The 25,456-nt window shown below is 43.8% G+C and overlaps 1 protein-coding gene across 2 annotated transcripts in view; it reads left to right on the forward strand.

Moving 5' to 3' along the window:
* Nucleotides 1-696: 696 nt before the first annotated feature.
* Nucleotides 697-25,456, forward strand: part of ALKAL1 (ALK and LTK ligand 1) — a 64,363-nt gene continuing 39,603 nt past the window's right edge. The window contains exon 1 of one of the 2 annotated variants that reach the window (XM_059723479.1): nucleotides 697-1,341. In XM_059723479.1, the coding sequence (XP_059579462.1) occupies nucleotides 975-1,341 (367 nt within the window). In that variant the 5' untranslated portion in view covers nucleotides 697-974. The remainder of the gene's footprint in view (nucleotides 1,342-25,456) is intronic. The other variant, XM_059723478.1, reaches the window with a different exon arrangement.

Below are 25,456 nucleotides of genomic sequence, written 5' to 3' on the forward strand. Positions count from 1 at the left end.
TCAGGGTCGGGCCCAGCCCAGCACCACGGCGGGACGTTAAACTGTCCTTGTCAAAAAGCCCACCCCAAAGACTCCTGAGAATGAAATCCCTCTCAGCTCCACGAAGGTGTTAGCCAGGGATAATGTGCTGGGGGGGGGGACCTTTATCTTTACCACGACTTGATAAAGCAAGTTAAAAAGACCGCGCCTACCACCATCTTCTTCAAACAGGGCAAGTGTGTGTGTATGTGTGTGTAGAGACAGGTTTGCCCTGTTTGAGGAAGACTGTGGTAGGACGATAGATAGATAGATAGATAGATAGATAGATAGATAGATAGATAGATAGATAGATAGATAGATAGATACCCGTTAGCTTTATCCTTTAGCTGGGGGAACTTCCCAGAGGTTTTAGGGGACATACATATGTCCTAACACCTGTGGGAAGTTGCCCCAGCTGAGGGCTCGGGGCAGGGGGAGGCTGAAGCGCGCGCTGCCCGGGGGCTCTGCCCGGCGCCGCCCGCCGGCCCCTCCCGCGAGGCAGCCCCGACTCGGGGAAAGCCCGCTCCTGAGAAGATGCCGCCCCGGCGCCTGGCGCCCAGCTCCGAGGGGAAACTTGGGCTGACTGGCCCGAGTGAATCAAAGCCCCGAGGAGCGCTGACATGGGGGTGGGGGGAGGCAGGCAATCCCCAACAAAGCCTCGGCTTGTCATGTGCGCCGCTTGGCTCGTCTCGTCCCCTCCCCTGCCCTGCCCTGCCCTGCCCTCCCCCCGCCCCGTGCAGCAGGCGCCCCGGAGGAGACGGGCGCGGAGCGGGCCGGACAGGGACTCCGCGGCCAGCAGCGCGCATCGGCGGCGAGGAGCGAGGCCAGCCCCGGGGCAGGCAGCAGCGCGCAGCCCCCCTGGCCCAACATGAGCCGCGGGCCGGGGGCGGGGGAGGGCCCGGGCCGGAGCTAAGCGCCCCGCGCTCTCTCTCTGTCCCCCCCCCAGAGCCGGAGCGATGCCAGGGGCCAAGCGGTGCCACGCGCTGCCCGTCATCGTCTTCCTGCTGCTCGCCGGGGCCGCGCCGCCGCCGGGGGCCGGGGGCAGCGCGGAGCTGCAGGCGGCGGGCGCGGAGCGCGGGCCTCTCCCGCCCCTCCTTGTGCAGGCGATGGGCGACGGCGGCAGCAGCCCGCAGCCGCCCCGGCCCCGGCCGCGGCCCCGGGACAGGGTGATCGCGCGGCGCTACAGCGGCAGCGCCCTGCTCGCCTCCGCCTCCCTGGAGCTGCAGCCCCGCGCCGCGGCCACCGCCGCCGCCGCCGCCGCCTCCTCGCGGGAGCGGGCGGCAGGGCAGGTGCCCCGGCTCTTCACCACCGCCAGGCACGCAGGTAAGACCCCGGGGCTCGGCTCCTCCCTTCCCGGAGCCCGGGCAGGGCAGGGCAGAGAGCTCCGCTCGTCGTGAGGGCTGGGATCCCTCCAGACGCAGGAGCAGAGCGCGCGGGTATCCTGCCCGGCCCGCGCCCCAGAGCCGCCTGTAATGTCTCATGTCGGCAGATGAAAGTGGGAGAGGACTCCTGGAGTCCCACCAGCCTCGCCGCCCTCCTTATTTGGAAGGGGCGACTTTGCTGCTGATTCCCGGGCTTCTCCTCCGAGACTTGGCTTGGCGGATTTGCATTTGCAAAATAAGATCAAATAAGACAGGCTGATCCACCCACCCCTTTCACCCTCCGCTTTCAAACCTCTCCTGACTTGTCCAGGACAAAAACCACTTCTGAAACCCAGGCGCTCCCCGGTTCCCTGACCCAGAGCTGCCAGGTCTCTTCCTCCCAGAGGAGAAAAAAAAAAACCCGCCTGTTTCATTCCTGGCTGGAGTCGTTCATTTTTAGATTTGCCTTCCCTCTGATTGGAACTGTCATCCTCAATATGTTAATGAAATATTATCTACCTTTAAAGGGTTGCAGGGCAGGGGAAGCTATTTGTTTCCCCCCTTTGAAGAAACTTAGGCAATGTCAAGCATGGTGAGAAAGGAATTGTGGGTTTTGCTCCTAAGCAAGTGGGATGTGGCTGGCACTGCTGTGGGTAGTGCATTAACTTAGGTGGTAATGTCTTGTTGTGGTGAAAATACCATTTTATTCAGTTCATAAAGTCAGTGTAGTAGACCAGGAATAATGGAGGTTAGCGGAGATACAGAAATCTTTGTTAGGCAAGCAGACCACAGGAATTGTTTCTCCCATGTACAGTAAAACTACACTCTTTCTAACAGAGTATTTTTTCTTGGAAATAACATAAGATTTAAGAAACAAGTGATTAAAGAGTGTCTGTGTCCTTACTGTAGCCCCCCAGCATTTGCCTCAGGCTTAACATTAGTTTCATTTTGATGCTGAGCAATGGGAAAAAGTAAGGGGGTGGATTTAAAATTAAGTCCTTCAGTATTGTATGGATCTCTTCCCTCCATCTCTGCATTGTAAAGGGCAGTGAAGTTACAACAAGTGGATGCAGGAAGGATATTGGGAAAAGTAAGCATGCTGCTGTGTCCATCTGTGTTTAGGGGACAAGTCTGTGCCAAAGGAAGGTGTCTATGATGACGAGTGATTACAAATATGTGAGTGAGGTAACTGCAAATATGTCTGCTTGGTTAGTGGTGTCTTTTTCCAGACAGCATGCTAGAAGTCTGACTAGGTTACACAAAAATGTTAATTTTTTAAATAGCTGGTAAATGTACAGAAAAATCTCACTCCCCTCCTGTCTCTTAGTGACAGAAATCATCTGGCTGGGAAATGCCCTGGTTTTTTGAGAGCATGAAGGAAGAAAAAGGAGCAACTAGACTAGACATGGTAGCTCTGCAAAAACTTATTACATAGAAAACATGTCTCTACCTGATCAATGCAGATTAAAAGGTTGACAAAGGTGATTGCCAGTTATTGTCTTAGTCTACCCAAACACAGTAAGGGACCTCCTGTAGCCTATCATTTACAGTTCCTAGCAAAAGATCCTTTAAAGAAAGGAACAGGAAACCCAAAAATCTACTATGGAAGTATTTTTCTAATCCCTAGGTAGTTGTCTTATGTACTGAACTATATCAGTTAAAAGCTTGTATCAGATGTAACAGAAATATGTTTTCATTACCTGTATCAATCTTTTTTGAATCTTTCTTTTTGGATAGACAGAGAAGTATTTTTGAACGCACTTTAAAAATATGATTTATCTTTAAACATTTATTTTTCATAAATATAATGCTGGCATAAAGGTGTAGGATTGCTAGATAACCTTGAAGACTAAGACCTCTAGTTATCCACAGCATAGGAACAGCACAACATTGGCAACCACGCAATATATGTCTTCTCCAACCTGCAGAAACCACCTATAACGTTCAGAAAGCAGTTTAGTTTCTATTCGTATTCAGTTCTTGGGATCACTGTTACAACAGAGAGCAAGAAAACATTAAGCACCAAGTATGATGATAGCTTTTTTTAAGGGGGACACCTGTCTGCTTGAATCTGTACTGAAACCATCAGTTCTTTTCATGCATGTCATTGGCATGCTAACAACTTTTTCCAGATGGTAACACTTCAGTCTCTATTGAACTGGATTAATAAGGAGATCTGAGTCAGAAAGCTGGTTCACTTTACTGAGTATTCAAACAGGAGATTGGGTTTAGAGCCAGAGCTATTTATTTGGATTTATTTTCCTCTTATTTTGGAAACAAATATAGAACTTGGTGTGGAAAAGCACTTATTTTCTGTATCCCTTTCCCCTCTTTTCATGGAAGCCATTCAGTAAATTTGGAGAAAAGATGTGGGATGGCATTAATTATCTCATATTGTACGTGAATATATTTCCTTCCAGATCTAGTAAAGATGTCAGCTTAAAAATCACTTTTCCTTCCTGTTCTCTGCCACCTAACAAGAATTTTACAGCAGAAGAACTAGTATTTAGCAACTAAACATAAGACTATCTTTTGCTTGGATTTTTGCTAGATGTGTTGCTAGAAACCAGTCACTCCTTTGAATATTTATTTTGTAGTAAGGCTAAATCTCGTACCACAGCATTCCTATTTTTGCACTATAAGCTATTCACAGTTGATTAGATGTGAGTGGGTACCTGCTTATTTGGGCTGAGAAGTCAAAGGTGCCCTGGCAGAGATGCTAGCCACATCATTCCCTTTTGAGTCCCTGAAAGGCCACTGGGTTACTAGAATCATTTTGATCCTGCTATCATTTTTGACATACTGTCTTATCCCAAAAGCTCCTCATATTGGGAAATAGATAGCGGTTTAATTCTTGCTTTGACAAGTCCCTGTGGGCCTTACTTGTAATATATTCCATAAGCGTCTCTCTATTCTGTGTGTATGACAGTGGCTTTCTTAATCACTATCCCTCCGAGGGCATGAATATCTAATTGTGCTTCGTCATAAGATCAACCCTGTATTTTTTACAAAGATGAAGTTGGTGTTGTGCGTTGGATTTGATGGTAGCATAACACTGAATATTTCTTGGTTCTGAATTTAAATAATTCCCAAATAACACTCGGGTGGGTATTTCCTTCTCCTGATATACAGTGCAAATGGTAAAGCCTGGAACTGTCACTGCACCCACTTCTGACTATGGATCCTATAGTGACCTACAATGCTGCGAGTGTCACTTGTTGCTGGCTACTGCTTTGCTTTTAAGGCTGTTGACTGCTGTGGCACACAAATATTTGAAAGCACTGCTCATTCCCTGATTAGGCATGGTATGACATTGTAAAGGGATAGAGGCACAGCTGTAGGCAGATAATAGTTGATAACTCAGCAACCGTCTTCAGATTCATGCTGGCCCATGGACTGTTCGCCCTCCATCAGTACGGTATGATCTGACTACTGGGAGAACAAATACAAAAAGAAATGGCCATGTGTATTGTGTTTAGAAATGGGATGACATCTATCAAAAACTGTTCAACTAAAATGAGTATACATAGGGAGCTAAATAAGTGAAGGGGTGTTCCAAATTCCTGAACAATACGATAGGATCTGCTCATTGTTTGGTACTGTTGAAAATTAGAAGACGCCCGAGCCGGCTAGGTGAAGACTTAGAAACTTCTACTAGTTAGACTGATATTTTTCAAAGCCTCATCTGGAGTACTCTGTCAAGTTTTGGGCCCCACGCTTCAAAAAAAGATGTGGAGAGCTTGGAAAAAGTCAAGTGGAGAGTGACAGAAATGATTAGTGGTCTGGGAAACATAACTTTATGATGAAAAGCTCAAAGAACTAGGTTTATTTAGTCTGGAGAAGAGAAGACTGAAGAGGGATTTGAGAAAAATCTTCAAGGCGCTGAAGGGAGATTCTAAAGAGTATCTGTGGCTATAGGGAACAGGACTAGGAACAATGGCCTCAAGCTGTAGCAGAGGAAGTTCAGATTGGAGATTAGGAAGAGTTTTCTGGCTAAGCATTGGCTACCTAGAGAATTTGTGAAATCTCCACCCCTGGAAAATTTCAAGAGCAGGTTAGACACTTGACTGGGATGGTTTAGTTAGGGATGATCATGCCGTGAGTAGGGGGTGGACTAGATGACCTCATGAAGTTCCTTCCAACCCTATTTTCCTATGATCCTAAGGATAAAGGGCTGAAATGAATATGAAATGGGTGTTCATACCCCTTTAGATGACTTTCTTTTCTATAAACTTGATGGCTGTTCACATGTTTTTCATGAGCCAATGTTTTTTTTGGATAAGTGCCCCTTTTGCTTGTAGTACTGGATGTATACCACTTTATTAACCCTTTAACTACTACTGAGAGATATTGGACTTACGCTTTCTAATGGGTATAAGGGCTTAACTGGATATCAGCTGTATATAATGTGTGTCAAAGATTCCTTTCTAAGGAGAGGTAGTTAACTGTGTTAGTCCATAGTCAGGCAGAAAATAGGATGGGGTGGCATTTTAACACTAACTCATTCAGAAAGACAGGCTTTCATATGCTGCTATAGCCTACTTGTCAGATTCTATGAATGGAGTTGGAGAGGGCAGCAGTACTAAGTGGAAAGGAGTAAAGTAATTTAAGTGCAAAGGATGAGGAAAGGAGGAGGAAGGATAGGGAGAGCAGGCATTTCTGAGGTGAACGTGTTGAAGATTTAACAAACAGTTAACCCTTTGAGGGGCATAAGGGTGATAAAAGCTAGTCCAGGTAGTAGAATAAGAATCCAGAATCCCTTCTAAATAATGGTCTTATGTCTTCAGTGATCTTGTGGATCACTGTGCGCTGGGATTTCCTGAGATTTGGTTCATTGGTGATATTTGCCAATGTGGGCTTCTCTCTCTGATTTTTCTCATGATTTTCCTATTATTTCCTTGGATTCTAGTTGCACCCAGTAGTCCCAGTCTAGATCAAGGACCTGTACTAAGTGTAGTATAACCATATAATAAAACACTTTGCTGGATTTTCTGTTTTAAGTCCAAAGGAAATGGAAAAGGGCCAGTAGAGCATAAACTCTCTACTGGTGGATATACCTTACAGAGATAAGGTACATTTGCAATTAAATCAGATATGCATAAAACTTCCTAAGCTATAGCTAATTGATACTTGTCACTATCTTACAGAGGCCAGATCCTCTATGAGCTGTCCTTTGTAGTCCCAGAATAAGGGATCACAAGAGGGATGGAGAAGAAGTGTGGCAGCTATTCATGATGCTCCATTAGCATAAGGACCCTCAGCAAAGCAAATCACAACTATTCCCTTGCAGCTGTAACTTGAGCTAGGCCAACCTAGTTGCAAATAGCTCTCTTGCAGACTTTCTCTCTTGACATCAAGCTTCGCTTCACTGATTAGAGCTTTGATGCAGTTGAGCATTTTTTTTTCCACTTTTCATGCTCTGAATCTGTGATTTAAATTAACATGAGTCGTAAGTAAAGAAGATTGAATATGGTGGGAAGATGGAGATGATAGTGACTAGAAGGTGTGATTATGCAAGCAAGCTATTCTCACAGCTTGATGTGCTTTTAAGGATTCTTACATTTAGGATGTGTAGTGCAATTTAATTAATGTATTTTACAAAATCATTGCTTGCTACAGCAACACGTGTTAGCTGTGGTCAGTCTTCTGGATACACTGAGCATCATGTGGCAGGGAATTAGATTAGCGGTCCCCAACTTTTTGGCACCCCTCCATAACTTTTTTGTGACTAGAATGGTACCCAGTTAAAAAAATAAATCTATATATGATAGCATCTGCTTCCTTGTAGAGGGGCTGGCAGTGAGGGGTGGAGGATGGGGCAGGCAGCCTGAGCTTGAGTTTACCTGTTTATCTCCTCACACCTCGCGAATCTCCTCATACCTTGCAACACCCGTCAAAGGATCTGGGGATATTCTGGTTGAGAATCAACAATTAGATGCTAGTCAATCAGCAATGGTCAAGCAACAGATGATCCTGTCCAGCAAGATCTTATTTTACTGTAAATGTAGGAAACCAAGATGTAGGACCAGGTCTTCTAGGTATTTCCTTAGTTATGCCAACTCTGTATTTATATACTTTAACACTGTTTTACATTTGTGTGTTCTCCAACTAATGTGATAACATGATATAACAATCAGATAATATGGTATATACATTGGTGATCATGAAAGATTTTCTTAAGCATCTCTAATAAAACTGGTTGCTCTGTTATTTATAATGTATAAAACAATAGAATATACATGATACTTTACAGACAGCTAAACACTTTGAGATTGTATGATCTTACATGGTGATAACTAGGAGTAGATAACACAAAATTAACTGTGGTAGGATGTCATACAGAGAAACAAAGGTTAGAATAGATTAAGACCCTAAGACTATTTTTAGTATTATATAGTGTGGACCTAAAATTATATCTCTTTGGAGTTAGCTTTAAATTCATTTTTATGTATTTGGTACACTGTCTGGAATGAAAGTCAGAGTGGAGGGTGGTGATACAGATTTTTCTGAAAGTGATGAATGAGGGTGTGTGATCTGATATGGATTTTAAATACTAGACAGGACATGTCTCATAAATACTGGGTGGGATTTTCTAAGATGTCTAAGTCTGCACAAGTCCCAAGGAAAGATAATGGGGCCTAAAATGATGCAGGTACTTTGAACATCCCACCTATCATAGATGGATCATGTGATACATGGAGGATTTTAGGAACAGGGGACAGCACAGAGTACAGAAAAAGCACAGGGCTAAATTCAGTCCTGGCATAAACTAATGCAGTTCCCTTGGATTACAGTGGAAGTCTCTTATTCATTAGCTCTCAAACTATTTTGTCTAATGGGACCATCCAGTAAATGGAAGTGGTAGAACATGGAATAGAGTAGAACAGAAATGAGATGCAGGCACGGTCTTAAACAGGAAGAGTTAGAAACTGCATATCTATGAAGCAACGGAATAAAGGTAAGTGGAGCTTGGGTTCTTTTTTCTTCTAACTGATGGAAGAATAAACATTTTAAGAGAGATTTCACAGTTTAAGGAACAGGAGTAAACAGTATGGAAGAGATGAGGAATTCAAATCTGGGAATCATTTACTTGAAGATTTGTTAACTGACTCATTGGAGAAATCACTGCACTGTTATAATACTGCAAAAAGAAGAAAAAGAACCAGTGATGGAGCCCTCCGAGACCCTAACAAATCAAAGTCAGGAAGGCAAGATTCTCCAAATACAGTCAAAGAATGACTGGAAAGGTTGGAGTGAAACTGTGCAAGTTTTTCACTCATATTTTCAATAGTAAAGTGTCCATATCACAGCTGCCAGTTTTTGGAAGCCTGTTGGCAGTTTCAGCAGGGGTAGGGATTGAATATATGTGCTGACTGATCATTAGAGATGTTCTCTCTAAGTGGGAATTGGGGCAACTTTTAGGGGAAAGGCATTCTTAAAATATCTGTGCTGCATCTGGACTATAGAGGATGTCATATGTCAGTGTTGACTAAGTAGCTCCTTAGCATAAATAAATCTAGTAAAATGATAACTGGAGAAAGTATAATGTGTTTTCTAGGTAATACTATTCCAATATTCTAAATTACTTTTCTCAATCTACCATTTGCCAAAGAATGTATATCTGGATAAACACAGCACAAATGTTTTCTTCTGTAGCCGGGGTCTTTTATTGATCATATACTGATAGCTATAACCTCTCGGATAATATTGTTTTTTGTGTGTTCAGTAGGTTTGCCTGTGGATATGAGGTAGATTTTCAACTGCAACTTCTTAGAAAAGGGATTCGCGTGTGTGTGCGCACTCACATGCTATATGCACGTACCCTTGCATTGAGTGGAATAGACATTTTTTAAACAGAAAAATATTGTTTGAAATGCTTCCAAGTGTCTTTTTATAAAAACATGTGTACTTAAGCAAAAGTATAAATTCCATGTGTGTTTAGCGAGCTAATTACTAAGGAGTGTGGAGGGGAAATGACTAAATGTAATTTATCAAATTATTGAAAATGATTAACTGCAGATTATGCCAGTCCACTCCCTTTGACCTGAATGGGCTTTGTATCAGGCCGATTACTGATATTTCTTCAGTACTTTAAACAGAGCTGCTTGGAAAATTGTTTTTACTTAAATAGCTAGTAAGTTGGCAGTCTGATTTGATTCAGAATATGTACTCTCATTAGTCATAATCAGGTTAGAAAGTGTTCCTTTAATGATGGATTTAGAGGTTAATGAAGGCTATTCATTCATAGTTAGGACATTTTCAAAGTCAGGTGACTGGAACACAATAGTTTAGTGAGATTTTTGTTAGGTGTATGTGGTTTGGTTGGATGGTTTGTTTGTATAGGTGGTGTAAGGTTTGTATACAAGACATCTGTATGAAAGATGCGTAATCCAGCCATTCAATTTGCTGGTGATATTTTAAAATTATTTTATTCTTAGTATATTTTACTATGCCTACCCGGGAAAAAGTTCAGTGCTATGCAAATGAACTTGATCCTACTCATTGTGCTAAAACTGAGTTCACTCATCCTTAAGAAGAAAGGTGTATTTAATGCAGTGGCGGCACGTAGGGGGGCGCATGGGGGTGCACATGCATCCCCTGAGAGCCAGTACACCCCCTGACAAGCTGTGCTCGCCACTTAAGCAATGGGCAGGGGGGCAGGCGGGAGCACTGGTGGCCCCCCCCCCCCGTGAGTGCCAGCTGGGGATTAGGAGCGCTGTGGCCATTTTGTGATGGGCTGTGGGGGGACCCCCCCATCAGTGAGATTTGGCTATGGGGGGACCCCCCCGGTCACTGACTGGTCACTGGGGGGGGGCATGGGCCCCCTCTGATTGAGATGGCACTAATTGCCCATGATTTAATGCAAACACTAAAGCTGATGGAAAAATACTTCCTTCTTTTGCAGAAAAAAGTGTTTTTGTTCTGATGTGGTAGAACTAGATGCATTAATTTTTTTAAAAGTGAGATGCTTTAAATTTGAAATACTTATGAAAAATGGTAATTTCAAAGTTTTTTCCCAACAATTCAAGAATATCAGAAAAAAATGCACAAGTTTCATGAAAATTAAACATCTGACCAATTCCCCCTCCCCCCACAATAAAACATTTTGGAAAATGGTTACTTTTATAACGAAAAAAACCATTCAAAGTCTCTCCACCAGTTGCAACCAAAATTACTTTTTCCTTTGGTTTTGCATGTGTAGGTTTCAAATAAAGCAGTTACTTTTCATTTTAACAAATATTCTTTTATTACCTAGTTTGGAACCCATGTGTGTGGGGTGTATATTGTAATAAAATTAACTGCAGTTACTTTCACCTTAAAGGTTTACTACATGATGATGGTTATTATGATGTACACACAGTCATAGAATTTGCCTTCTTAACTATAGTATTCCTGGTATAAGTACCCCTTCAAAATAAAGAAAGCACTGAAAAAAAATCACTGAAAGCTGTTCACAACTCTCAAAACTATTGCTCACTTTCCTTTAAGTTTTTTTTTTTCATCACTTTATTCTTTATGATAAAAAGTTATGTATTTCAACAGAAATAAAGTACTAGTGTAAAAAATATATAGTGATATGTAGGTAGGGTTGCCAACCCTCCCGGATCGGCCAGGAGTCTACCAGAATCGATGTTGATCCCCCAGTGACTATTGAAAGCAATCTGGGAGATTCAGGAGATTTAAATAGTGATGAAGTGAAAAAGAAAGGGTATTTTTTGCTGTTTGAACAGTGAATGGTGCAAAGAAAATGCATTAAAAAATTAGCTTTGCAAAATTGACACGGTTACAGCGGAATGCATTGTCGTCAAGGGTTTTTGGTGAAAAAACAAAAATCTCCTGGAAAAGCTTCAGTCAGAGTTGGCATCCCTATATGTATGGCAGCACTGAATAAAGACAGTGGTTTAACAAACACTTTAATAGGATTAGTGTAGCTGAAAAGATAGGGGTGTTAGATCAGCTGTGATATAGCATTAACTCTGTCTTTGCTTGTGAATGCGTAATGTAAACAGGCTTCTAGTTTTGTTTTTTTATCAATAGTTTTCATAATTTCATAGTTGTTTATTACTGTTGTACATAAAATGGCTCATGTCAGAATTATTTAATACAGCTACAAGAACATCATCAGAGTCTGCTAAGCATGCAACCGCAGAATGTTCTTTTTTGTGTGTTGTACCAAGGAAAGTTTTCAGAAAAATGTCCTGTAATTCTTTCCTTCTCCACACACATCTATAACAAATAAAACTTGCGATTCTTTCCTGACTTGACAAGAGGGCAATATGCCATTTTTCAAATAAATCAACAGCACTATACCTTTTTAGTAGAGTTGACAACAGACTGCCCTAGAGCTATTCATCCCTGAACTTTTTACAACTAGAAGATTGTTTTGGGCATCAGTGTTTGCTCATCTCCAGCTGAAGCTTACTGCCCTTTATGATGATAGTGTAAGTCCCACACAGCCTACTTGATAGACCTGAAAAAAAAAGAGCTTTACTGGAGCAGGAAGTGTATCAGTTTGACCTGGCTCCCCAGCATCTGTATAGATCAGGCGCTTCAGTGGGGCCTTTTGGCACTTTTATCTAATAGTTGATTGAATCAACTTGAAATAAAAATGCCAAAAAGCCCCACTGAAGTGTGTGATCTATACAGACATTGTGCAAGGCTGGTCAAACTAATGTTATGTCTCTTCCGGCCATGTGCTTTGCACAGTGTGGGGATGTGCCAAGCTGAAAGTAAAAACACTGTTGGTTTGTTATTGTTGTTTTTTTTTGAGGGGGGGGGTAGGGGTGTCACATCTGTAAGCAGCCACAGAAGCAGATCAAGGGAGAGTGGGACATGGTGCTGTTGGACTTTCCACCCCTCACTTCTCCCCCTGTGATGCCTGGTCCACCCCACATTTAAGACCAGCTGCTTGTCATTGACCATCTGTTAGCTGCTCCTGGTAATGTAGCTCCTACTTTATATCCCTGCAGACTGTTTTTAACTCTAGCTAATGCCCCCCCCCCCCCGATTAACTCAGGCATGGAAAAGTAAGCTCAGGATGTACTCTCAGGATGCTCCACGCTAGATTTTTTTATTTTATGAACCTTCAAGAGTTGTACATTTAATTCTACTTACAACAGGACAAATAAAACAACATCTTTTGATTTTGATGTTTGCCTTGTGTGTTGTGGGATTTTTTATATATAATATGATATAGCAAATTGATGCACGTCCCAATGAAATTATATTTGTTTTTGCTGATCTTAAACTGAATAATATACCCTTAGACCCCTAGCATTTTAGTTTCTTTTTATCTGGATAAAAATGTATGTTGTGTTTGATGGTGCACCATACCTTCTGTACTCCCCTCCCCCTTTTCAAAATCCTAAATCTCATGGCCTCACACATGGATAACATGGTGTCTTACAACTGCAGTTATCTATTTGAGCTTCCACATGCTTGTCCCACAATCAGTAAATGAAATCATTACAAATCCACTCTGTCTTACTTTAGTGATCTTGCTCTGTTGCAACCAGAATTAGGCATTGTGCAATCCTCTTGCAATTAATTCTCTTCTCCCCTTTTTAGTGCTCCCATAGCATTCCTTGGACACACTATAGTAGATTTCATTATACAAGAAATCTATGTACTGACTTTGATGCCCTTATGTTTGTGGTGTCAAGTGTTTATTTGTTAGGTTTGTTTTTCTGCACCCTATAATACCATTCAAAAGACCAGAGTTAGTCACAGTTCAGTCTTTAGTGGGGAAAATTTCTTTGAACTTGCTTCCTTCATTTTGGAATAAAATGTGCATACTGTATTTGATAGTGTTATAGAGTACTTCTGATTGCAATGGCAATCAGTCTTTTGTCCCCATGGGCCAGCTGAGTGGAGTGGGGCCAATCCATGAGCTGAATTGGACTCCATGCTGCCCCCACACTCTGGAATCAGGCTCCAGGGCCTTGTGCTGACTCTGCCTATCAGGATTGGGTGTCCCACTGCATCTGCCCAGCCCTGTATGCCAGGACTGGGCTCCTGATTTAGTGCTCTGGACTGTGGGGAGCCCTGTGACCTGAATTACACAGCACTAGGGGCCAGATGTGGCCTTCAGGCTGATGGTTGAGCACCTCCCTTACTGAGTATCATTTCCAGATGCTTACCATGGCTAGCATGACCAGATTCTGTTCTACCTAAATAGACTTTGGTGCTGAAGTACAGTTCTTTTATCTCATCTTGTTTGGGTTCTGAAAGTCCATTATGCACTTGCTTTGGTAACACACTGTCATTTTATCCTTAAGAATCACAGAAAGCAGCATGGAGGGGGACCCAGTATGGTGGGATAGAATTCCACTCTAGTCATGTAATTCCCTTACATGTCTAACAGGTGGAATAGAATCTGGTTCTTAGTGTGCTATCCAGAGTCAAAAGAGAAAATTGCACTTCAGCCCAAGTATGTAGGATCATGCAATGGAAGTTTACCTCCTGTGTTGCATCCTGATTCTTCTCTGCCTCCATAAAAGCAAAGCTCAACGAGAAGCTAATGTGTAACTTGTTCCTACATTCCCAAAGCTTTCTGGAGAAGGCTAATGCTGGTAAGAATATCATACACCCCCACAAAGATTTGTCTGGGATTTCAGTCTTTTATTTATTATGTTTAGAAAACAACATCTCGGAGCACAGTATCAGAACAGCTGCTGCTGAGGTTCAGTCTTTTCTCCAGTGTGGCACTCATCACATTAAAACGTTTGTTTCTAAACTTGGAGAGCTTGAGCAGGAGAACAAATTACAGAACACTGAAGAAGCAGAGTGCCTTCTCTTTTTTTACATTTATATCTCATTAAAACATGAAAATAATGCTACTATTTGGTTAATTAGGTTGTTTCTTCAGAGCATCTAATGATGGAAGTTACAGTATATGCTTAAAGTCTAGTTCTATGAGTTGAGGAGTTACCTGAGTCCTTAGCTATAGTTGGTGTCTGTCCTGTGCAACTCAAGAAGGACGGTTCTAGATTAGCAGCATGCTTCAATGGTTTCTTGCAGGTGTTAGTTCATACCAGCTGCCAAAAACTTTAAAGGGCCAGTTCAGCAATTGAAACCAACAAAGTGAAAAGAATCCTTGGCTTTTATACCTTTCCTCAGCCATGTTCCTACTGCAGTCTCCCTGACATACCTTAAAGTTGGCATATGATCTGCCCTGCTGGCCACATTCTGTATCCAACTCTGCCTCTCTGAGGATCGTCACCTTGTCATTATAGAGAGGCTTGCACGCTCCAATGACTCTGAGAGCGATGCTATCTGGAGCTTACGCTTCTGATAGGGCCACCCAGAGCGGCAAGGTCAAGGGGGAGGTTCCATAGAAAGAATGATCCGAGCAGTCCTTAGTGGCAGAGCAGGTGGAGGAAGGCTGCGGCCCCAACGGTTGCGAAGGCAAAAGAAGGCTGCAATGGAGAAGTGGCCCCAGTCGTCATGGTTCACCATGCCACTGAACCCGGCCACCAACTGCCAAGACCATGTGGGCCCGACTGCATACTGGAGTCCCTGTGCTAAACATGCCACGTGCAGGCTTCCGGCCGATCCAAAAGCCGTGTGGCGATGGAGGATTGGCAACAGGGGCAGGGCTGTGATACCTGGAGACCCCCAGCCAAGAATCTGCATACAGGTGGCGGATGCACGATGGTCGTCAGGCACCTGTGCCGGGATAGGGCTGTCCTTCAGCAGCTGCATCCATGATTGAGCAGTCCTTTTTAGGATACTCTTTGCTTACCCCAATGGGGAGGGGGCTATAAAAGGTGCTCCAAACTTAGGTTGTCCCCTCTCTCTTGGCTGGGAAACCACACCTAGCAGGATCACCATTCCTGAGGTTGAAATAAGAAAAAGCTAAACTTCAGAACCTGGAATGTGAGAGCGCTCATCTACAACCCAAAGAGTGATCGCCCAGAAAGACAAACTGCCAAAGTGGCTCAGGACCTAGCGAGGCACAACATGGATATTGCTGCTCTCCGTGAAACCCGGCTCACTGGGGAGGGACAGCTGAAGAAGGTCAGTGGAGGGTACACCTTCTTCTGGAATGGGAAACCAGACTATGACCCCTGTATCCACGGAGTTGGTTTTGCTATCAGGAATAAAATTGTTGACATGTTCCCCGAACTCCCTTCAGGTGTCAATGAAAGGCTGATGACCCTTCCCCTGCACCTCAGCCAAAACCAACGTGCAACTGAAGTCTGCTGTCCAAGATGCCTGTGCCCAGACTATTGGGTTTGCATCATGATGGAACCAGGACTGGTTTAGGTTAGAAATCAGAAGGCAATATTTTACAGTTAGGGTGGCCAAAATCTGGAACTGACTTCTCAGGGAGGTGGTCCTTGCCCCTACCTTGGGTATACTCAAGAGGAGGTTGGACGATCACCTGTCTGGGGTCTTGTGAGCCCAGCATTCATTCCTACCTGTGGCAGGGGGTCAGGCTAGATGATCTGTTCCGGTCCCTCCTGACCCTAGCTACTATGATACTATGATAATGAGCCAGATTTAGGGGGTGCAGGCTTTTTTCCTTCAAAATACCATTTTTGTAGATCTTTTCATAGGGGTGAGGGAGGCTCCCAAAATGATGCATGAGGAACAGTCATTAAACACAAGTCCTACCCTGGTGAGCAATCAGTAATTAAAAATTTGATCTGTTTGAGATGTGATTTTTGTAGATATGTGTATCTTGCTCAAAAGTTTTAGAACAGGGGTTTTCAACCTTTTTTGATCATTGTACCCCCAGGTGGCTGGATGCAGAGCAGTGTACCCCCAGTTGCCAAGTGGGGGGGGGGGGGCAGGTGGGAATGACATGTGGCTGGATGCGGAGTGGGGTGGGTGGGGATGGTGCACAGCTGGACACGGAGCAGGCGGCACCTGCACGACAGTGCATGCTGGTGCTCTATCCCCACCCACCTGCACTTACCCCCTAGGGCCTTCCGAAGTACCTCCAGGGTACGTGTACCCCCAGTTGACAATCCCGGGTTTCGAATGTTGATTACAAGTTTGAAATTTAATCTATCTGCCTGTTCTTTCTTGATGTATGTGAGTGGTGTTGGGGATGGCGGGGAGGAGGGGCGGTGATTTTGTATAAGGTCTAAAGCTCAGCTGCTGCTTTGGGTGCTAAAATGCTATATGCACAAATTCCACTGCACACTCCTGGGATATCTGACTTTTAGGGTGTAGGGCACACAATTGCTAGATTATCAGATGTACCTCTAATCTGTTGGGTACTGCAGAGGGGTGGCTCCAAAGGAACCATCTGAACATACTGTGGCTTAAGTTTACTAAAAGAGCCTCTCAGCTATGTTTAAAGTTTGAGATCGCTTTAGTCTCAAGAGACCAGTATTCAACCTACTAAAGCTGACACATGGTACAGCTCCAGTGACTGCAGAGGCTAGACAGTAGGGGAAATAACACAGGGGTTGCCTACATCAGACGTGTGGACATTTGCTTATGCTGGTGGGATATTTAAGTAGGAAAATCCACTGGTATTAGGCCTTCCATACCAGTACTGGTTTTTAGAGTTATATTTATCTAGATTTTCACTCTCTAATGAAAAATTATAAGACAAGGTTTTATTTTTGCAGTTAAAAATAATTTTCCATTATATGGCTAAGAGCCTACATACAGAATAACGGTCTCAGAGTAAAATTTCATAGATTTCATAGACACTAGGACTGGAAGGGACCTCAGAAGATCATTGAGTCCAGCCCCCTGCCCCAGGGGCAGGAAGTCAGCAAGGGTCATAGGATCCCAGCAAAATAAACATCCAAATTTCTCTTGAAGGTGTTCAAAGTACGTGCTTGAACTACCTCCGGTGGCAGTTTATTCCAGACCTCGGGGGCTCAGACTGTAGAGAAGTTCTTCCTTATGTCCAGCCCCCAGATCCTGGTGAGCATCCCTGATAAACTTATAGGCAACCACCAGATCACCCCTGAGCCTGCGCTTTTCCAGGCTGAAAAGTCCCATGGCTCTCAGCATCTCTTCATAAGGTCTGCTTTCCTGACCTCTGATCATGCGTGTGGCTCTTCTCTGGACTCTCTCACATTCTTTTTGAATTGTGGAGCCCAAAACGGGATGCAGTACTTCAGCTGTGGCCTTACCAAGGCCGAGTACAACGGGAGAATGACATCCTGGGATTTGCTTGAGAAGCATCTATGGATGCAAGCAGTGTTTTGGTCGCTTTACTAGCCACAGCATCACATTGAAGGCTCATGTTCATCTTGTGGACAACTGTCATCTTGTGTTCCTTTCGTCCATAGTGCTAGCCAACATAGCACTGCCAAGCCTATAAGCACGCTGCGGGTTTTTCTTCCCAAGGTGGAGAACCTTGCATTTTTTGGTGTTAGACACCATCAGGTTCTTGTCCGCCCACTTCCTAAGCCTGTCAAAGTCAGCCTGGATCACCCTCCTATCCTCAGGTGTGGATGCTTTACCCCAAATTTTGGTGTTGTCAGTGAACTTGGCCAGTCTGCTTCTGATAATGAAGTCCACATCATTAATGAAGATGTTGAATAGTGTTGGCTCAAGGACAGAGCCTTGAGGGACCCCACTGGTCACAGGGCACCATGACGATTGACTTCTGTCAACCACCACCCTCTGGGTCCAACCACAGAGTCAATTCCTCAGCCAGTGGATCGTGGTGAAGCCTGAGCCACAGTTGGCCAGTTTTGCTAAGAGGTGATCATGGGATATCAGATGGAAGGCTTTTTTAAAGTCAAGATATATGACATCAATCTCTTCTCCCTTGTCCAGGTGATAGATCACCTGGTCGTAAAAGGAAATAAGATTGGTCAAGCAAGACCTACCCACAACAAGCCCGTGCTGGCTATCCCTCAGGATGCTGCCATCGGCCAGTCTGTTAAGAATGGCTTCTTTGCTAATCTTTTCTAAGACCTTCCCCAGGATATAGGTCAGGCTGATGGGCCTGTAGTTTGCCGGATCCACTTTCCTCCCTTTCTTGAAGATAGGCACCACATTGGCCTTCTTCCAGTCTTCGGGCACTTCACCAGAGCACCAGGAGCTCTCAAAGAACTGTGCCAGGGGCTGAGCTATGATGCTTGCCAGCTCCTTGAGTACCCTGGGGTGTAAACTGTCAGGGCTGGCTGACTTGAAGGTGTCCAGCCTCTCAAGGTGTTCCTTCACAAGGTCAGCATAGACGGAGGGCAAGGAATCACCCTCACCCAGGTGTTCCTGTCCTGTAATGGGCAGGGGCACCACTTGAGACTGGTGAAAAACTGATGCAAAGTACCCATTTAGCAAGTTGTTTTTTTCCTGGGCATCAGTTGTCAGTTGTCCCATCTTGTTTAGCAGGGGTCCTTGCTTTTCCTCTGGCTCCCTACATATCTAAAAAAGGACTTTTTATTGTCCTTGATACTTGTAGCTAGTTGGAGTTCAGTTGCAGCCTTGGCTTTTCTGGCTTGCTCCCTGCAGGTCCAAACGAGTGCAGAATATTCCGCCTTGGAGCTGGATCCAGTCCTCCATCCTTTGTAGGTCTTTCTTTTTAGATGCAGGAGGTCCGCTAGTTCCCTACAGAGCCAATAGGGCTGCTGTGCCCTTTTGCTGTCTTTCCTCGGAGACAGGATAGACTTAGCTTGTGCATCCAGGATTGCTCCCTTGAGGAGCAATGACTCTTCCTGAACTCCCCTCCCCTTTGGGTCGTGGTCTCTTAGGGCCTCACTGACAAACCACCTGAGCTTGTCAAAGTCAGCTCTCCTGAAGTTGAGGACTTCTGTATTGCTGACTGACTTGCCAGCTTTACGGCGGATGGTGAAGATGATCAGCTCGTGGCCACTGTCACCCAGCTTCCCTTTGATCATTAGGTCACTGATTAGGTCGTCCCCTGTAGCCTGTACCAGGTCAAGCAGCGCTTTATCTCTTGTCAGCCCGTCAACTTCTTGCGCCAGGTAGAGCTCATCCACGCATGAGAGAAAGCTTTGCGACCGCTCGGATTTGGCCAAGCGCTCTTCCCACAAGAAGAACAGTAATAGAAAAGAATGTATTTAGGAATATCTACAGTCAGTTTACAGAATGACGTGTTGATATACATCCTGTGCTTTTTAAAAAAAACAGAAATGACTATAACTGCTCACATAGTAAGTGATGTAAAGATACAAAAATGATTTAATACAATAGCAAATTTCTACAGACTTTTGGGGAAATTGTACAGGGGGAAATATCCTAATAAGTTAGGAAAATCCTTGGGTGCTATTTTAAGGCAGCTTTTACCCCTTTTTGTGTTGGTAGAGAGGGTGTATGTTTTGACTCATTGTATCAGTTGTTTAGAAAATATCTTTTATCTGTATCACATTCTCAAATATGTTACATAGTCTGAATTAAGTGAATCTTATTTCAGCGGAATACATTATGCTTCGACGTGTTGCATTGCATATAAGCTAATACAGTGAAATGTGATGCATAAGAAATTAGAAAACATATCTCCTACTTCTAAATTTTCATCCATAAATATCCCTGAAGAATGTCCTTATCTTAGTGGGGATTGTTGGTTGATATTTATCGTATTTAAATGCAGGTAGTTGAGTAATTGTTGCCAATCAAAATTCTAGTTCACTACAACTTAAGTGTTTTGTATAGAGTCCTCCTATAAATAATACTTTAACTTGAATTTAATGAATCCAGACATAGAATATAAGAGGCAAGGATGTCTTATAGTGATATCATTTTATTGGACAAACAGTTGAAATCCTTGCCTCTTGCATAATTTTGGACCATCATAGCTATAACATGACTCTTACACTACTGTAGAAAAGAGTGACAACAGATGGACATGGGACTGGATTTAAGCATCACACAGAAACTTTATCAACTTAATGGGGAAGGTTTATATCTGGAAACCTTATCTCTCATACTGGTGTTTAAGAGGTTCCAGAACCAGATTACAAGGTCCAAATCAGTTAACTAATGTCTCAGGGTAGACTTTCAGTCTACCCCTAAAACTAAGTTTCTCTTTCCCCTCATCTGCACACCCTGGGAGATGTAGAGGGTATGAAGTCATCTGTAAAGACTTCAGGCATCATCATCTTTTCCTTTTCATGGGCTCCTTGACTTCAGGAAGATTGCCTTTTTAGCTTTTATCCATCCTGGACACTAGCAGCATAAAACAGAATAAAACATTCCTTCATGACCTCCCTACATTAACATAACTATTCTTTTTCCTTTTTAAAACTAGACTAGGCCTTCACAATGCTATGAGGAAGTTGACCCCCACCTCCCTGATCCCTGACAATTTGGGTCAAAAGGTAAAAATTCCCTCCTAGTCCCCCAAAACAAGCCATTGATCAGACTTGCAGAATGTTAGAGACACAACTCAGTATGGTGCAGGAAATGTAGTTGAGATACCAATAGACTGCTTTAAATTGAGGTGGTGGCCAAGCATCTCCTATACCCCTGGTTGGCCAATGGACAATAGAAAAGCCTATTTTCATGTATGCCTGCAAGGAAGGGGGTTCCACCCCCCCGCCCAATCCCAATTTCTGAGAAATGCTGCATCTAAAGAGATGACTAAAGACTCTTAGTTTGATTCTTGCTTGCTTTGAATCTTATGTAGTTCTTTATCCCGGTGCAAAGAGAATGTGACTCAATCTTTCAATTTCGAAGAAGTAATTAAGAAATACTTAAATGGAATTGAAATGCCATATGACATATCCAGAAGCTATTTGTACAGTGTGCTGAAACTGGAGGAATACTTTGGCATAAGCCTTGATATTACATTCATTAATTTAGCTTTAGTGTTGTTTTTAAAATGACATGTCACTGCTGCTAATGACCAATGGTCTTCACATTAAAAGTTCATCCCACAAATATGATAATTTGTTTTTCTTAGTTGATTCTAGCAATAAATATTATATGCAGAAAGGGAGATAACTTGTGGTTATAATAGTCATATACAGGATGGTAACTTTCCTGAGAGGAACAGTAAAATCAGAAAGTTAGGGTGCTAAAGGAGGATATAATAGTTCAAATAGCTTTCTACATAGCAATGCTAGAAAACTATAGTGTAGTTAAGGGTGAGTGATAGGGGAACAGCTCTGGGTGCTCATAGCAAGGGAGTGCAAGAATTGACATTAACACTGCTGCTGACGCTACTGCTGCTCTCCTGGACTTTGCTGTCACCCAGAGCACAGAAACTGCTTGTTATTCCTCTGCTAGAAAACAGAAAAGAGAAAGTCAGGCAAAGTCAGTGTGCATTTTCCTTGCCTGTTCTCTTTTTTTTCTAGTTTACCCAAGTGTGAAAGCCTCTGTTGAAGGACAAACTTCTCTGCAAGTCACAAGAAGTAGAAATTAAGGTTAGTGACAGTGGACTTGGTGGGGAAATCATTGGAGGATAGTAGCACAAACTCCAGGGGACTTCTCATAAAAACTCCTTGCAATCAGTAGTCCTTAAAAGCCTTCACAACTTTACAGTTCTGAAGTACCAGCTTCTTTGACAAGGGGGCCAAACTCACTCTCCTTCACCCTCTCCCACAGACAAATGAAGAGGAAATCCCAGCAGTAAACATTTCTGGCTTTACAGGATATGAAGGAATGACTAACAACATGGAGTACAGAGCACGGTGATAAGTGCAGTTTCTTACTCAAATGAACACACACAAATTCTGTAAAAGCATCACTAACGTGGTCCTCTCCTCTTCTTGAGGAACAGCCTCAAGAAACTTCTGATCAAGTAATCTTTTCTATCCTGTGCATCTTGTTATGAAAGTATGGCTTGTTATAAAAGTGTCTCTGTCATCTAGAGTTGTGAAACAGAACCACAAGGACCTGAATAATGGATGTCTTTTTTCCCCAGTAAAAATAGATGATTTACTAGCATACTACTTATGAAATATAAATAGACTAAGAAATTGGCATGACATTTGGGGCATTTCATGTTTAATATTATGTACTCTAATCATGCATTTCTAATATACTATTTTTATCTCATCCTGGTATAGCATAGTAACAAATAAAACCAATTCATTCAGAAACAGAACCTATTTAACTGGAAAAAGCAAGGCAGAGAGAGAAAGCAATAACACAGAGTAGGTCATTTGCCAGAAGTTGTGTGGATTTCTCAGATGATGCAGCTATGTCTCATCCAGCCTATCCTCTCCTTTTCTTCATCTCCAGAATCTCTGTATTACCAAATGGGCTCTGCAAAGAGTTTCAGGGGAAAAGGGATACTGTTCTACATAATCCTTTCACTGTTTGGGGGAGTTTTGCAGTGATACTCCCCCGTTATCAAACCACTCTATGCCATGTATCACAGGCATTAAGGAGTAAATTATATATTTGTTTGTTGAATTTAAACTTTTATATTCAGCTCATTAGAATTCAGGACTGGAAGGATCCTTCTGGGTCATTAGTTCAGTCTCCTGTTATCTTGGGCAACCAGATCATATAAGGTGCCTGTACATGAGCACAGAGGCTGTAATTACAGCGTGGCTGAGCAGACTCAATTAATCCAATCTGTTGGAGTGTGGTAATTACTGTGCTCCAGCAGCCTCCCACATCTAGTGTATCAGTGTCCCCATGCTTCTAAGTGGCAGTAGGGGCGCTTGAACTAAAACTTATTGAATGAGCTTTAATTCAAGTGCCCTTGCTGCCATTTTGAAGCATGGGGATACTGATGCATGAGATGCTGTGGTGCTTTAATTACAGTGGCTCTTGGAGCCACTCTAATTAAAGCACTGCTCCTCCTCCCTCTCAGAGCAGGTGTGAAAGTGCCCACAATGCTGTTCATGAACTCTATAGCAGATGTGTGCTGCTATGAGCTGGCACTTTCCTAACTAAAGCAGACCTCTTGTCTGTTTGTCATGTAGCAGAAGTGAATAAATATCCCTGTTGCTTAAAGGAACTCAGAGCCACTTTAATCTTGCTTTCCTGTGTGTGATGTTATTGTTAGGCTTGGCAGAATTCCATTTTTAATAATTTTCATGGCTAAAATCAGTGTTTATTTTTAAGCATTTCTCTCTTTTTTTTTTTTTTTATTGACTTCCATGTTCAGGATTGCATGGAATTAGGGGCATGGGGGGCAGACAATTCAGTAATGACAGTATACAGTTAAAAGCTTTATAAAATCACATGTTAAAATATAAAAAGTAAATATCCATAAAACATACCTGATCAAGCAGAGGCCAGGCTAGACTCGCTGGGAGTTTGGCACCCAATTCCCAGCTGAGACTTGGGCAGAGTGAGTGGCCAGAGGCACTGGGCTCCCAGCATAGCCCTATCAGCATGGCCCCCTCTCCTGCAGCAGCTGCCCAAGCTGTGTGGATGGCACAGCTGGGGCTCCCCCAACGTTGCCTGCAGCAGTCTCTCTATGTGTATGCATGCACACACATGCATGGCACCCTCTACCCTGGATTTCCTTATCTCTGTCCTCAATTTTTTTTTATATCCCCTTTCTATAAATTTACATGATTACTGACATAAATATTTTTTCCATTGATCTGTGAGTGTCAGGAGAAATCGATGTTTATTGATTAAAAATCGAATCCTGCCAAGCCTAGTTATTGTATGCATTCTGGTGCATATAGTATCTCCTATATATGTTCTAATGTAATATCACTGAAATGTGCTGGCCACAACCAGCACATTATTATGATCATTAGTATCATAATAGCTAGGGTCGGAAGGGACCTAAACAGATCATCAAGCCCAACCCCCTGCCTTGGGCAGGAACGGATGCTGGGGTCATATGACCCCAGTTGGGTGTCTATCCAGCCTCATCTTAAAGACCCCCAAGGTAGGAGCGAGCACCACTTCCCTTGGAAGTTGATTCCAGCTCCTAGCTGCCCTAGCCGTAAAGTAATGCCTCCTGATGTTTAGCCTGAACCTGCTCTCTATCAGCTTGTGACTGTTATTCCTAGTTACCCCATGTGGTGCTCAGGAGAAGAGGGCATTTCCTATTCCCCGCTGATCCTTCCTGGTGAATTTGTAAATGGCCACCAGATCCCCACTCAGTCTTTTCTTGTGGAGGCTGAATAGGTTTAGGCCCTATAGTCTCTCCTCTTATGGCCTGCCCTGCTGCCCCTGACCATACGAGTGGCCATCCTCTGGACCCTCTCAATGCTAGAGACATCTCTCTTGAAGTGCGGTGCCCAAAACTGGACGCAGTACTCTAACTGTGGTCTGACCAATGCTGCATAGAGGGGGAGGATCATCTCTCTGGACCTGCTTGTGATGCAACTCACCCTCAGAATAGCCAGTTCAAACCCAGACATAGTAGGGCTTGCAGAAACGTGGTGGGATTCATCCCACAACTGGGCAGTTATCATTAGGGGCTATAGGCTCTACAGGCGGGATAGAGAAGGAAGGAAGGGAGCGGGTGTGGCATTCTTGTCAAAGAGCAATACACATCCTCTGCCAGCAAAATGGGGTCAGAGGAGGGGCAAGCTGAAGTGCTCTGGGTCAAGATACAAGGGGGTCGTGGGGAGAGGGATTTAACGGAGGGGCTCTACTACAGACCTCCCAACCAAGGGGAGGAGCTGGACCGGGCATTTTCGGGCCAGCTTGCAGAGACACTTAAGGTAAGGGATGTAGTTGTCATGGGTGATCTAAATTACCCAGACATCTGCTGGGAGGAGCAGTCAGCCAGGTTGGACCGTTCCAGGAGGTTCTTGGCCGAGATACAGGACCTCCACTTAACCCAGGAGGTGCACGGTCCCACCAGAGGAAATGCCCTGTTGAACCTGGTCCTGGCCACAGGCAATGATCTGGTAAGGGGGTTCCAGGTCCTTGACCACCTGGGTGATAGCAATCATCATTTGCTGGAATTCATCATCCAGCGCAGGGTGACAAGGGCCTGCAGCAAGGCAGTGGCCCTAGACTTCAAGAGGGCCAACTTCAATGAGTTGAGGAGATTGGTGGGAGAGGCACTGGGGTTCTCAAGGGCAGGGGAACTCAGTGCCAAAGATGAGTGGTCATTCCTTAAGGAGACGATACTCAGGGCCCAAGGGGTGACGATCCTAACAAGAAGCAAGGGGGGCAAGAGTGCCCAAAAGCCTCCGTGGCTCACCAAGGACATCCAGGAATGCCTGGTTGCCAAAAAGGCGGCGTACACCTGGTGGAAGGGGTGG

The sequence above is a fragment of the Alligator mississippiensis genome, chromosome 3, assembly GCF_030867095.1.
Source record: "Alligator mississippiensis isolate rAllMis1 chromosome 3, rAllMis1, whole genome shotgun sequence".
In the NCBI taxonomy this organism is placed as follows: domain Eukaryota; kingdom Metazoa; phylum Chordata; order Crocodylia; family Alligatoridae; genus Alligator; species Alligator mississippiensis.